The following is a 14,929-nucleotide window of genomic DNA, read 5'->3' on the forward strand; positions in this document are numbered from 1 at the left end:
ACATCTTAAGAACTTCAAATATCATGCTGGAGATTTTTACATGGATATCCCAGTTGTTAGAACACACACTAACACCCAAACCAAACACCTGTGTTAGTCCACAAATCTCCCCTCTTCTGTTCCCTATTCTGTCCTCAGGGCTTGAGCATCTCACCAGCTCTCCACCTTATAATCTGTCACTGCTGCTGGATCTACGCTCACACTGCTTCTTGTATTTGTTCCATCCTTTCCATTTTCAGTTATCCTGAGTTAGGTTCCTTTTACTTCCCCTCTGCATTAATTGAAGTAATTTTGACTGGATTTTCTGGCTTTCAGCTCTCCCTCTGCTAGTTTCTCCCTCCACAGCTATGAAGCTTCCTTAAGAAGGAATAACTATCAGTCCCTCCCTCACTCGCATTCATGTTCCTCACTGACAACAAAGTATAAGAGCATGGTACTCAAGACTGTTGGGAATTACCTTATCTCTAGTTTTCTCTACCACCCACTGTCCCCAAGTTCATCCCAAAACTCTGAATTTGAATCACTCTGGATCCTCTGACATTCTCCAAATAGCCTTGATTTCAAGTTATCGTCCTCTGCTCAGAGGGGTCATCTGTCTAGACCAGAGCTATGCAAACTGCCTTTAGCATGTGCACACTTGTTAGTGTTCCATTACAAAATAACTGAAATTGGCAATAAGGACTTAGAAATTTGTATGGGCATTTGATAAAGCAAGTTTGTTAAATCTAATATTAAATGATATGGGCTCCCAATTTTTATCTTTTGTTCAGAAATACATTCCTATCCTATTTTACAGAAGTATTAGTTTATGAGTTATTGAAAATAAAACAAATCAAAACAAAAAGCTTGGTTCTTCTCCATAGGAAGTTTGGGAAGCTCTGGTCAAGACTGTCCCCCCAATTTTAGAAGCACCATAAATTGAAAACATTCATCCTTTATGCTTTAGCTCAAGTGACACTATCTCTTGTTGTCTTTCCCTAAATATTCAGCCTAGAAATTGCTCACAAATTTGTTTACCTAACCACAGTACTTCATTTAAAACATTAATGTGGCAAGATCCCATACAGTAGTTTTTATTACAACTACACGTGTGTCTTCTTCCCTAAGTTAGTCATTGAAGGCAACAACTCTTTGCCAAAATATGGTCGGAACTATCTACTGGATAAATCAGTTACTATAGACTAAGTAAGGGCAAAGAGGGTGCTTAGAATACAGTCCAAGCTTCTTACCTGGCATCTATCAGCCTCTCAGCTTCAAGCCCTTGTGTGCATTTCACACAGAGCTGCATCCTGTTAATGGCCAGTCACAGTGCTTTGCTTTTGTCTGAGCTGTGCTCTCTGTTGGGGCCCTGTTTACACCTTTCTGGCCTAAATGGATGTGTCTTTGGAGATTCAGCTCATGTCCTTTATTTCAAAACCTACCCTAGAATCCCTGTCCTCTGGGCTTCCACTATATTCCATACAGCTCTACATCTATCTGTTCAGATGCCCATCTCCCCCACCCCTTGAGACTACTACCTTCTTAAATACAGGAGTAATATCACTCCTTGTGATACTCCTTGTTACTCAAAGTAACACCTTTGACAGATTAGAGGGCACTAATCTTTGTGCCCTCAGTGTCCAGTATGATGCCCAGTGCACACAGCTCATTTGAAATATTAAAGAAAAAAAGGACCTTGTTTGTTCATGGAGCTATGCTAGCCAGAACAATCGAAGAGAGGCTAATTTAGTTGAACCTGGGAATGAAATTACTACTTGTGGGTCAGAAAACTCTGGAGAGGAAATAATTAAAATCCAGTGGCTTTTGTAGGAATGGATATTTTCTTCTGTTAGGGAATGCTGAAGTCAGTTCTGAACCAAGTATAATCAAAGTATAGACTCCTCTATGTAGAAAATTCTTGCTCTTAATTCCTAAAAGGTTAAATAACTAGGACTCTGTGATATTCCATATATAATCAATCAGAAAGCCAAGGAAGGTCACTGGGGGTGCTATCTTGATTGAAAAGAATGGCATGTGCTGCAACAGAGATGCATGTTGAAGCAGAGGTTACCATGGGTGTACCATTTCCTGCTCCTCAAATCTTAGCCCAGCCAAGAATCAACATGTGGGCCTGCAACTGCTTTGGAAAGTCATCTCAAGTGATGATTTGCTAGTTCCTGGCCAGATTTCATATATTTCACCAAGGAAACACCCATGGTTACTGGGGTTACAAAGTAATCTCAAAACTGCTGGAAGTTATTAGTCAATTACAGTCACCACAGGACTAGCAAAAGAAGGCAAAGAGGGATCAAGTCAAAACCTTGCTTTGGTTATTGTCTAGAGATTCACATTTCACATGGGGTTGCATCCACTCTTACCTAGTGCTGTGCTCTCTCTCTAAATTGAGATGGGCCACCTGAAAGTAACACCTCGACAGATTTAAAAGTGTTTCCCACAGGGGAAACACTTGAAACAGCTGCTGGTATTTGGATGATGAATATAGCTGAGAAGTACACTTTTTTCTTTTCTTTATTTAAGTAACATTTACAATACTGTATATGATTCAGAGACATACGATCAAATTATGCTTTCCATAGAACTGTGGAGTTGGGAAAAGATAAGAGAATTAAGAAATAACAGGGACCTTCCTTAGTTTTGAGTTCAGATGCTTGTTCACTCGCTACAGGACCTAGGTTAAGTTATGTCATTCTAATCTTTACTTCCCTCATTATAAAATAGGGAAACCAATACATTTCATAAGACTGAGAATGGAAATAACTTCTGTCTCAGTTCTCTTTTGACTATCAAGTGCAGAAATACTCACAATGAATGGTAGTACTTGTCTAGGTGTCTTGCTGCAGCCCAGGATAGTGAATGCTAGCAGGAAGAGGTAATGATGAGGCTATTCCTCTGCTACAGCAGGAAACTAGGCCCTGCTTTAAGTTGTTTCCACCTACCACCTGAGTCTTCTTCCTAACTGTCCCATTGCCTATCTTCCACTTTTATAGAAAGCATACTGTCTGGCTCCGGAGCTGGTGTTGTTCATGACTAGGTGATGATGTTGACAGTGTAAGGCAACCATTTGAACGCCTGGCATGTGGTACATACTTAACAAATTCTAGCCATTTTAAAAACTGTATTTGTTATTTGTAAAGATTTCCAGGGATAGAAGTTCCATATCCATTTTGAATACCCACTCAAGGACTAATTACTTTCTTTTGTTTTAAAACTTTGTAATTTAAGCCTATTCTCTTTTTTTAGATAAGGGAAGAAGAGAATTAAAAACTTTCCTCAAATAATTACTTTGGGACAATATTTAGGAAGTTATTAACCCCAATCCCATCATCTATAAACATACCAATTTCTTTTTCCATATCTTTATTTATTTGCTGTTCCTTAAGCCCTTTAGCTTTCATTTTCTGTTGTGAGCTGAAAGTAAAAGTACACTTTTTACTCATCACCACTCTGCAGTTTAGCAGAAGCGTCATCCCTTGGTTCTAATCCTAATTCTAACTGAAGCTTGATTTCTGTTCTACTGTATGAAGTCATGATAGTGCCTGCCTTTTCTGTCTTTGGATCTTGTAAGCATGGTATCTCCTAAAGGTTGATATGTTGCTTCAAGGTGACAATTACAAAAGTGACTGGTGTGGTAGTCAGTGAATACTAGGCAAGACATTTACCACAGCAGACGGGGATTCTGATGCCTTTGATTAAGGCGGCATTCTTGTCTCTTTCTGCTACTTGGAGTCTTCAAAAGGTCCGTTTGTGTATAGGGTGAACCACACACACCCTTCTCAGCGGCGAGGAGCAACTTGCTGTCCTCTGGACTCCGTGTGCTCCCAGTGCCTCTTTGCACTCGTACGTGCTGCGTCTGCAGCCCACAGTGCCCTGACTCCTTGATGTCTGGAAATGCCTCGGCATCTCTTAGGAGTGAGCGCAGCATTCTGTCCTCCCTGACGCCTTCCTCACCTCATTCAGGTCAGCACAGCACGTGTATTTCTCCACACAACTTAGGACGCTGTTTGCTCACTGGTGTCTTTGCGATCCTTCTCTCAGGGCTACCTTCCCCTACAGACTGGTGTGCACGAGGACGTAAGCGATGAGGAATGGCTGAATTATCCCTTCTCTCGGTTGCAGTATGAGCACCTTCTCGCTGGGCCTCCGCTCTGGTGACCCACTCATTTACACACTTGAGCGCCTATTGTGTGGTGTGCAGCGCAGAACCCATGCAGCAAGGGTTTTCAGTGCCACAGAGAGGAGTACTTGATGAATGAACCACTACGGCAAAAAATTCAGTCTTCCAAATACTACGTTTGTATATAGTGTGTATAAAGCCTGCTGTCTTAATCTGTTTTTTTTTTATTTAAGCAAATGCCTTAATTCTTTCATTTCCCAGATTTTGAAATTAGTTATCTAGTTAATCAGTATGATTTTCCTCTTCCTATACTCTTGAAAATTATAGAACTTTTCCTACTCTCTGATGCAGTTTAGGTTGTTTTAAAATGAAATTTCCCCCGAGTTTTAGGTTAAAATGGACTAAAAGTGCATCATAGAATTTCTTACCCTAATACCTAGCAAGTAATAATAAACTTCTCCATGAAAGAACAATTACAGATAAGAGTCAAAGACGGAAGGCGTGTAAGTGAAGGAAATCAACTTCAAACACTTCATGGACAGGAAACAGAAAATTCCAGAGTGGAGTAGAGAAGCACGTCACAGCCGGCTCTAATTTGGCCCCTTTTCCCTTGAAATAGGCTTCTCTCTCATTTAAGGCAAAATAATTTTATTTCATTTTGATTTTAGAGAATACCTGGCCCTTCCTTAATTATCTATAGATTGGTTAGGGCATGATTTCAAATGTGAAGTTTTCAAAGAACCCCTGCTGAGGAAATACAAGCTACTTAACCATGACTCTCAGGGGCAACGGTCACAGTAACTGGCTCTGAGGCAACCACTTTGTGAACTACAAAAGGGCGGGCAATGTGGAAGCAGGGAGAGAGGCAGGAGGGAGGAGAAGCCAAGGGCAGAGAGCGCACAGCCTGAAGATCCTGAACGCGCCGTCCCTCCTATCTGTGACCGGGAACTGTTTGTAGGAAGCAGGCACTATTTGTGACTATCTAGCAGAGGTGGAATACTCCTGGATCTTACAGGCGGGGAATTAGGAGGTTTTATATTTCCAGGCTGAAGGGTCATCTAACTGCTGCTTGCACAGGAAAGAAAGGTGAGATCAAATTTTCGCCCTTGAACTCAGCTGAGAAAGCCGTAGAGGGAATAGACTGCACTTTGGCAATTTTTTCCCCCCATCTGTCTGCTTAGGGTTCACATAGCTTTTTCCAGTAGTTTGGGATGGGTCCAGTTTTGGACTTGGATCATTTTCTTGGTCCATAAATGGAGGAATTTAATTACCTGTAAGTTATCCAGAATGATACGAAGGGAGTGCACCTGTCGCCGAACAGCTCCCGAAAACCTTTCATAGCTTGCAGCGTCGTATTCACTCATTTGGATCTCCTTTAGCCTGAAATCAGAGAGGGCAAGAAAGGTAGCAGCTGAAAATCATGCACAGATGGGCCGTCTACTTCATCTTTTACTAGAACTATAGCAAACTCCTTGGTAATTCCTGTTGCTTTAAAAAAAAAGGGATAACAAAAGTTCTCTAGTTGGAGTTCAAAGGAGAAGAATATCCTATGATGTGCAGGTATATGGCTAATGAATAGTCCCCTAGGACAAAAGAAAACCCTAATGACATGCTGTGTATCAAAACTCCCACCATGATTTATTTCACGCTATCAAGGATGAAGTGACTAAGCACTGTGAAATATGCATAGTTGGTTCTCCTGGGTCAGTTAGGAGTCAGCTCAACAACACTCCCTTGCTGGTTCCCAGAGGTGTGTTACCACATTGGCCACTGGTCCGTTCGTATGGCAGATTCTTAAGCGAGCTCTCATGGATTGCTCTGAAAGACCAAGAACATATATCTGGACCAGTTTGAGCCCAACGACTTGGTGTCACTAAGTAAAATCCATGTTTTTGAATGTTGATAATGGAAGAATTGTATTTCAGCATTACTGTAGCTTGGAAAGCCTGTCCTCCCAGGACAGTGCTCCTCTTCATTGTTTTCTTTGATTATAGTCCTGTAAGAGTTCTTGTGGTTCCCTGAACACAGCATGCCTGTGTCTTAAAGCCTCTGCAAGGGGTACTCTCTCCCTGCCTCTTATGTATAGTATCTCTAGCATGGTGCTGGAGACCAAGAGATGCTCAAAATGCACTGCAATAAAATGACTGAAATGATAAAACTGGCTATTTAAAAAACAGTAGCGGGCCCTCCCTGGTGGTGCAGCGGGTTAAAGCACTGCACTAAGAGGCTGAAACCACTTCTGCATGAGTTCGATTCCCGCCTGCCCCAGATTTGACCACATGGCGTGGCAGACCTCTCCTGACCTGCCCGCTGCTCCCCTCAGCAGTGTGCTTCGTCAGTCTGCCTGTTCTGCTCCCCATTCTGTCTCTAGTGAAGTCTTTCACCACCCCTGAGTCTCTGGCCTGTACCCCAGTTCTGTATGCACAAATAAGTGAATCTTTAAAAAAAAAACAAAACAAACAAAAAAACAGTAGCATGACCAAAGTCCGAACCTTCACTTGGGTTTTATAGTGCTATATGTGTAATATAATAATTTCTTGGATACTTCTGATACTAAGGCAAGAAATAATGCTATCTCCAAAGTCTATGTTCAATATGATCTTCTAAACTGTGTGTGTATACTTGTATATGTGTGAGCGTCAACGTTGGTATGTAGCTGAAAGTCTTTATATTTTCAATGCCTTAGCTGGAACTGAAGTCCCAGATGCTAGCTGAGAATGGACCACCTCTACTCTCAGGCCCAGTGCTGACAGAGAATCTGTGAAGAATCACAGAGCAGAGTGAGATGCGCTTTAGCATCATATCAGGCCTAGGTGACCAGGGTACAGACTTAGATGATCTGCCCTGCCATCACGAGGGCTAGCTGAGGCCAACTCAGGTTTCAAAACACAGTCTGAAGGTCACATTCTCTGAAGTCTTGCTTCACTGTCCTAAAGAAACTGATTAATCCCTTCATGTATCTTCCCTAGTTAGCTTTCATAGAGCCTTTACCTTTTATCGCTTTTAATAAATCTGTCATTTATCAGACTTTTTTCAATCTTTATTTTCCACAGTAGGAAATATTCTTTACAGTGAGAGTGAAATGTTCATTATATGTGATTCTTGTGGGAGAAGGGAAATGTCTCATTTTTTCTCTGAATTGCCAATACCTAGCAGCACAGTGGGACTCCATAATGCTTTGGAGTCCTTGTCCAAAGGTATGCTACCTGGAGGTATATATTACCTGAGTGCTTTCCCTAGGTGACATGCCAGGGTGTCCTTCTATTGTGATCTAACTTACCCTGTTCTAAGAGCAAAAAGGAGGAGGTGTAAGGACACACTCCTGTAGCAGTCCCTATAATTACGTGTGGCAACCTGTTAAATGTCTCTAATTTTCATTAGATTAAGTTTATCCCAAATATCAAGGCTGCAGGAAGTTGGGCACAACAAGCTGTGTGATATGCTGCCTCCTTCCCTTTATACGTAGGAAGTCAATATGCACTCTCCCATAGAAGGGAGATTAGCGTTTCTCCAAAGATGAGAGATTGAGAAAAACATACACACACAGCCACATCAAGGAAGGAGTCAAGCAGTTGGTGAGTCACCTCAAGCAGACTGGTCTTTGTAGAGAGATCAGACTTAGCTCGAGTTGCAGGGCCACCTCTGGCAAGATCATGTTGCACCCAAAAACATACCACATGCTGTTTTAATTATGAAGAAGTCTGGAAATCATATTCCAGCTTGTGTCAGCTTTCATAAAGGTCACCTATAAGGTGTGCAAAGTTGATAACATTTTAAATGATGAAGGCTGAACTGGGAATGGGGAAAGAACACAGGCAATTTTAGCCTCTGGTCAGACAAGTTCCCATTGCTAGTATTCCCAAACCCACAAAGCTGGCTGAAAATACCTTTCTGCTGCTTCACCTCTGATCAAAACTGCAGGGCACAGCTGCTTTACATCCTAGTAATCTAAGTGGACTATAACTGTACTTTGCTGGCAGAGTTTATTCTTAAAGCGTATATTTATTGTTACCTAAGAGTCTGGGAATTTTCGTTTTCATTTTATTTTTTCTTTGGGTCAGATTTTAAATACTATGATTTTTGGATCAATTATGAAAACAAACATAAGCTGAGATCCACTGTGTAAGGTTGATTAGTTTTGCAAATGGCAGAGGGTACAATTTCCAGAGTGAGGGTCCCCCACTGAAGGCTTTGCTAAGTGTGCAGAAAATACCTCAGGCCTCCTTCATTCACATCTTGTTGCTATCATATTTCTATTCCACTTTATTCACGTCTTGTATTTGTCTCTTCTTGTTAGTCTTCCTAAGTTTATCAATTCTTATTATACAGCAATCAGGATTCGCTACAGTGCAGACATAACTGAATGCTGAGACTGGACTGCTAGTAGACTGGGCTCCCCAAGGCAATACAGTAGCCCCTGGGCTGATGCACAGGTCGGGTTTGTCTGGTGTCTGAATTGACTATGAATGGTGACATCACTGCTTGTATACACATCTGATTATTCATTCTGTAGATAGGCGTGAGTGTTTGCTGCTCCCCAGGTTCTGGGTGTAGATATTCTGGATGTACTTTGGAGCAAACCAAACACCCCACTCTCAAGGAACTTAGTGGAGAGGCAGCCAGCTATTGTTAAAACTAACAGCTTAATGGGAAAGGATGATAAGAACTAAGGAAAAAAGGTCAGGATGTTTTAAAAACTTAAATGGAGGGAAAGCTGACCTTTTTTACATATGCCTTGAGTTGCAAAATAACTTAAAACAATTTGGTGATAGTGAAGAATTATTACTTTTTAAAGACATAATAATAGCATTGTGTTCTTGTTTTTTTTGAAAGTCTGTATCTTTAAGAGATACCCTGAAATGTTCATAATAAAAATACAGGACATCTTGGATTAGTTTCAAAAGTACCCATGGTGGATGCTAGGAGTGCAGTCAGATTTTTTCCTCTTGATGTTGCAGGGACAGGCCCATAGGACTCATTATGTTTCTCTCTTATCTGTTTGAAAAGTTCATAACAAAAGTTAAACATTCAGCAGTGCTAAATTGAATACTCATCCAACAGGTCTATTTACTACACGGAAGTAGAAAGCAGTATTTCTTCTCTGTATTTTGCTGTATCCGTCCTTCTCATGACTTTCATTTTTCCCCCTTGGGAGACAGGAGACAGCAAAGTGTTTCAGTCGGGAGGGCATTCTCTTGCACTTGTCTTAGTTCTCTGCAGTATTTCGTAGAGGAGTGTGGCCTTTTCCCTGCCTCCCTCGCTCACTTCCACACTTGCCTCCCTACATCACTGAATTTAGTTGCCTTAGCATAGGTGCTCCTTGACTTCCTTCCCAGGGACCATTGTCCTTGGAGAAGGTTCCTGACCCTACTAGGGATGCTGAGGTGGCACAGTAGTGCACAAGCACCACTGAAAGGCCATTCCGCCTCCCCAAGAAGGGCCTGGGCGCGAGAGCACACCTCGACACTGGGCGTTCACCTGTGGGGCTCTGAGCATGGTGACTGTGGGAGCTCATGGTGGGGGTGGGGGGAGAGGCACAGCTAGTTGTTTGGTTCTTTTCCAAATGGACACTGTAATTGTTGAGCAATATTTTAATTCCAACAAGACCTCTCACTAAAGTATTCTCCCTACCTTTTTTGAGAAATGTAAACTGATTTTAGTCCTGGAAAGTTATTTATCTTTATAAACTGAGAGGGCAGCTGCCTATCTGCAGAATAATCTCAGGCACAGCAAGGATAAAGAGATAATTCAAGGTCTCCAGGGAAGCCAAGAGAAGGGTTGAACGAAAGTGCCACTTGTCTCATTTACCTACTGAGTACTTGAGGCACTCAGGGCTGCAGCCCTTACTGAGGGACATATTTGTCTCCATTGTTCTGTGCTGTTTACTTGCAGGATGTGTGAAAGCACAAGCACATAATATACCACATGTACGTGGGAGGAATTTCAAAACTTGCATACACTTGCAATGCCTTTTCTCTAACTACCCAGCTATTTTCATTGAGCACAAAAATGCAAATCTACCTCACAGCACTACCAATTCTCTCAATACTGAAGGATATACTACTGGTCCTTTGGTATTTTTCACATTTAGTTAAAGAACACGTGGTTGTCTTCTGAAAGCATCATGTAAATTCTTCTCATTTCTTGGATGGTTCTCATCACAATGGGGCAGAATGGTTCTGGAGTGTCTGAAAACCACAGGATCATCAGTCTGGATTTCAAGGCTCCACGTAGATCAGGGTTTCCTCATCTAACCTCACTCCCTACCAGTACCTTGTCCCTGATGGGCAAGCTGCCTCTCCACTGCTGACACTAGGTTCTGGTGGCTCTGCACAGGTATTTCCCTCCTTGGAATACCCAAATCCTGACTGGGCCCCTCCCTTCACTGCTAAAGAGTAAAATCTTCATACCAGAGGACTTCAGCACTTAATTGGGGCAGGGTGGGGGGGCGGAGACAAAGACACACACACACACACAGAACAAGTACACTAGTTCTGTCCCCACATAAATGTGCAAGATTCCTGAGGCAGGAAGGGATTATTTTATAGAGCTATTTGAATTTTCTTGATGGCCTAGGAATACATGTGGATGAAGTGATCTGAGCTTCAATTTGGTCTTACGAGAAATCTTTGGTAATATCCTAAATTCTTTTTTCTACATTTAATTGTAATCCATACATTTAAAAGAGCCTGAGTAGAGGCCCTCCCTGGTGGCGCAGCGGGTTAAAGCACAGCAGTGAGAATCTAAAGCCGCTTCCTCATGAGTTCAATTCCTGCCTGCCCCGGAGGTGACCACATGGCGAGGCAGACCTCTCCTGACCCGCCCACTGCTCCCCTCAGCAGTGTACTTCATAGATCTGCCTGTTCTGTTCCCCATTCTGTCTCTGGTGAAGCCTCTCATTCTCCACATCTCTGGCCTGTACCCCAGTTCTGTATGAATAAATAAATCTTAAAAAAAAAAAAAAAAGAGCCTGAGTAGAAAGAATGGGGTATCACATGTTCCCTTGACTGTCACCACCAGGGAGGGATTAGTTTGTGGTTCAAAGTGCTGGATGATGTGGAGAATGTCACAAATCTGTGTCTGTTCAGAGTCCACTACAACAGCCCACCCCAGAGCCAGTGCTGCTCTCTGTATGATGGCGACCACTCACCTCTGCTGAAACGCTCTCTGGCCCATCTCTCTAGCAGCTTTCTTTACCTCCTCAGGAACTGCATCTTTCTCAACCTCTGTGACCTGGTACACAGAGTGGCCTGCATCCAGCCGGTAGGGACCTCCTTTGCCACCCAGACCTGCAGTGTCTCTTCCCCCTGGTAGAAACCAGGAAAATACAGGTAGTGAGTCTGCTTGCTCCAGACCACAAATTCAGACCATGCCTTTAAGGTAGTCCCATGAAGCATATTAACTGTCCTTAATTATTACTTATTTGAAAAATAACAAATATAACTGTAGTAAGTACAGAGCCTACAGGAGAATATTTACTGTTTTTTCTCTAGATGGAATGTCTCTAACTTTCCTAGTCAAATAAATGCTACCAGTAGTTGGGATGCAAGTAAGTGAATTGCCCTAAATTCATTCCTATAGACCCCACAGTTGAAAATTTTAGGAAGGTATAATAGGTCAGCTCCTGGCCCCAAAGAGGCTGGAATGAAGGTTGGAGCTGATCACGCTGCAGGGTCTGAGTCTTGCCCCAGCGATGTATCCACTGGGAAGTATAAACCTGAGACATTTCTTAATGCACATAAGAGTGAGCAAAACAAACTGACAGAAATGTGAGGATAGATGGTCTCATCTGACTTCTCACTTGCCACCAGAGGGGTCTCACTAGCACTTGCATCCAGGCTACGATGGGCTCAGATCTCAGCACGTCTTGTCACTGTTGCTCTGTGTGATTCCACCAGAGGGAAGGCAAAGTAGGACTCTGTGAAGGTGTAGAAAACCTTGATGACCCAGCACCTGTGTTCCTTTGGAGCCTGTACTTTCCCACTGGCCACTTTGGGTAGAGATCTGGCGAGCTCAGTCTGGGGACAGGCCCAGCTGAGTTCTTGATCCTCAAATTCCTTTCTTGAAACTGGAGACTAGAGGGAATACCTTCTATGGGGAAGAAACTTCAGGCATGCGCATTTTGTGCAGCATGAAAGATCAGGGCTCCTGTGTCCTGACCAAACTGAAGGACAGAGATCTATGAGAGCACAGAGAAATGAGCTGTGGAGGAGCAGCCCAAAGGGCAGAGGAGCAGGGGTGGACAGAGGTCCTGGCGGACAGACTTGACCCAAGGGCCACACCGGATCAGTGTCTTCACGTGGAGAGTTGGCCTAGGGATATTATGGGCCCTATAGCCAGACAGTGAATATTGAAATGAGTAGACTCTGGAAACAAAGGTGTCCCTATTTACGCTACTTCCTTCTTCTCTATCCAGTCAATCCTACCAACATTTCAAGGCTCAGTCCAAATTCCATGACTCTCCTCACCGGAATCAATGTGCTGGGCAGTAACTGTACTCTTCAATTGTGATAATTTTCATATATATATTTGTACTTCTACTTCTATGAGTGGCTATACATGAAAGACACTCAGTATACAGTTGTTAATTAAGTGAAGAGCACTCTTCTTTCCTCACATTACCTTATTGTTCCTTGAAATAAGGGGCAATTAAGCTATATTGTTTACCCTGTTTTGCAAATGATAAAAACGATGCACAGAGATTCTGCAACCTACTTACCTCATATCAGCAGCTTAGCTAAGATAAGAAGCCAAATATTATACTTTGACTTTTAGATTAGAGTATACAACAGCTAATACTTCAGCTTCACAGTAGTTTTTCAATATAAGCCCATAATTACATGCCCGTAAGTATACAGTTTGTAATAGTATGTAAACTATGTAGTAAAGAAAATTTAGAAAACCAGGTAATATTTTAAGAAGTAGTGAGGACTTTGGTTAACAAGTGAGGCATTGCTTTGCATAACTACATTCCAAAACACTAGGTTGAAAACCAAAATATATAGATTGGCCAGATTTGGCCTCTGGAATCCCAGTTTATTATCCTTGCTTTGTAGTATCTAAAATACTATTAATCAGCTTATTTTGTTCATTAACACATAACTTGGGAACTTGGAACAGAATCCAGGAGCGGAGAGGCAGCACAGCTTACGAGTATTCTTAGTGAAGTCAGGTTGCCTGGGTTAGAAAACTGGCTGCAGTGCCTGAGGAATTTCCTTAAGGTACTTCAGTCTTTTCATCTGTAAAATGATTATTTACTTCATGAGGTTTTTATGAGGCTGAAATGCTTAGAAAGGTTTTCGGTATAAAATAAGAGTTAAATAAGAGGTTGTTCTACTATTGAGGCAACTTCCAGTCATACAGAATGAGTTCACTTCTAAGTTTCATGTAGTGGAAACTTTGAACGTTTGTAGATGATGGTTAAGTTATGTCATATTTTTCTTTATTCCCTTAGAGTCTTAATTGATGTAAAAAACTAAGAGCAAGAACTCGGCACTGCTTCTCCTATGGAAGTCTGTGTAGGTCATTTCCTCTAGGGAGTACCATGAAAGCAAGTTATTAATTACAGTAATTGTACCCTTTGATTTGAACACATCTTATTTCACATTGATTTAGAAATCAGTGGTGGAAAATTCCTTCTAAAATGTGATTCTTGGCTCTCACTTGTGGACCCTTATATAGACTGAGAAACTAATAATTGAGCAAATAATTAGTTGTTTCTGTAACCTTACTCTTACAGGGGGTTGTCCATTGGTACGGGTGGGTCATGAATTAGTTTAAAACTTCTGAGATACTGAGATGACATCATTTTGGTGAGGGGAGGAAAAGGACCCACAACTGTTTATAGAGGCTGGTGTGAGCAATGGTCAGCCAGAGTCACGTGGCCACTGGGGAAGTCACACTGGGCTGGAGAAGTCATGGGGAGAGAGTTCTGCATGATCTCTATTTCTGGAAGTTTTAACCTGTATGACTTACAAGAAAAAGTTTATTGGAGGTTTTTAAGACTTCAAGGCATAATCTTGAATCTGACCTTGAACATCCCGAAGTCAATTTGTAAGGTGGGGGCAAGAAAAGGAAAGGGAGAAGCATTGTTGATTAAAAAGGAATCAAATGACTTAATGGGTCAGAACTGTGTTCACTATAGAGAATGAGGGAAGAGTAACAGAAAAAGTATTTGAAGGAAAGGAATCTACAAGTTGAAAAAAGCTGCAGGAAGCAAAAGCAAGGTCTTCAAACTGAACAGATAGAAGAGTTAGTAGATTCAAGTAGAATAACAAGCTAGAACTTCCACTCTCAAGTAGCCCACTGCCGGGAAGTCTACATCTGGCCAGCTTGCTCCACCATGCATTCCATATGGATTATGTCTTGCTGGCTTGTCGCTAATTTCCAGATCAAAGGCTAAGTCTAAAAATACCCTTTCTTTAAAGCTAAAAGTGTGATGAACAAACAGTAGCAAGAAGTCCACAGGTCTTTTGATAGCACATTGTCCCAGCACAGAAACCCATTTCCTCCCGAGGGTGTCAAGGGTGAGAGACAGACCATCCTAGGGGAAGGTGAAGTATGGAGCTCGGGCCAGCACTCCCTTTGGCCAGGATAAGCTCAGACAGTGCACACATAGTCTGGCGCTATTCCTGTGGTCAGCAGATGTGTCTGGCCCAGCTGCCTGGAAGGAAAGAGGAAAAGAGCACGGGAACAATGCTCTGCTCAGGCGGCCAAGAGGAAGGAATGGCCTCAGCCATTGGTTTGAACCACAATCAGCTCTGTTATCTCTAAACCCTGCATCCTACATGTGGAAGAGCAGGGTCATTTCTTTTC

The 14,929-nt window shown here is 42.2% G+C and overlaps 1 protein-coding gene across 2 annotated transcripts in view; it reads right to left on the bottom strand.

Moving 5' to 3' along the window:
• VWA8 (von Willebrand factor A domain containing 8) overlaps positions 1-14,929 on the bottom strand; it is a 278,183-nt gene that overhangs the window by 34,912 nt on the left and 228,342 nt on the right. For both annotated transcript variants that reach the window (XM_012723268.1, XM_012723269.1), the window contains exons 40-41: positions 11,265-11,421; positions 5,386-5,494 (exon numbers count right to left, since the gene is read on the bottom strand). In XM_012723268.1, coding sequence (XP_012578722.1) covers positions 5,386-5,494; positions 11,265-11,421 — 266 coding nt within the window. The remainder of the gene's footprint in view (positions 1-5,385; positions 5,495-11,264; positions 11,422-14,929) is intronic.

The sequence above is a fragment of the Condylura cristata genome, unplaced genomic scaffold (genome assembly GCF_000260355.1).
Source record: "Condylura cristata isolate star-nosed mole 26May11 unplaced genomic scaffold, ConCri1.0 scaffold00010, whole genome shotgun sequence".
NCBI classification, from domain to species: Eukaryota; Metazoa; Chordata; class Mammalia; order Eulipotyphla; family Talpidae; genus Condylura; species Condylura cristata.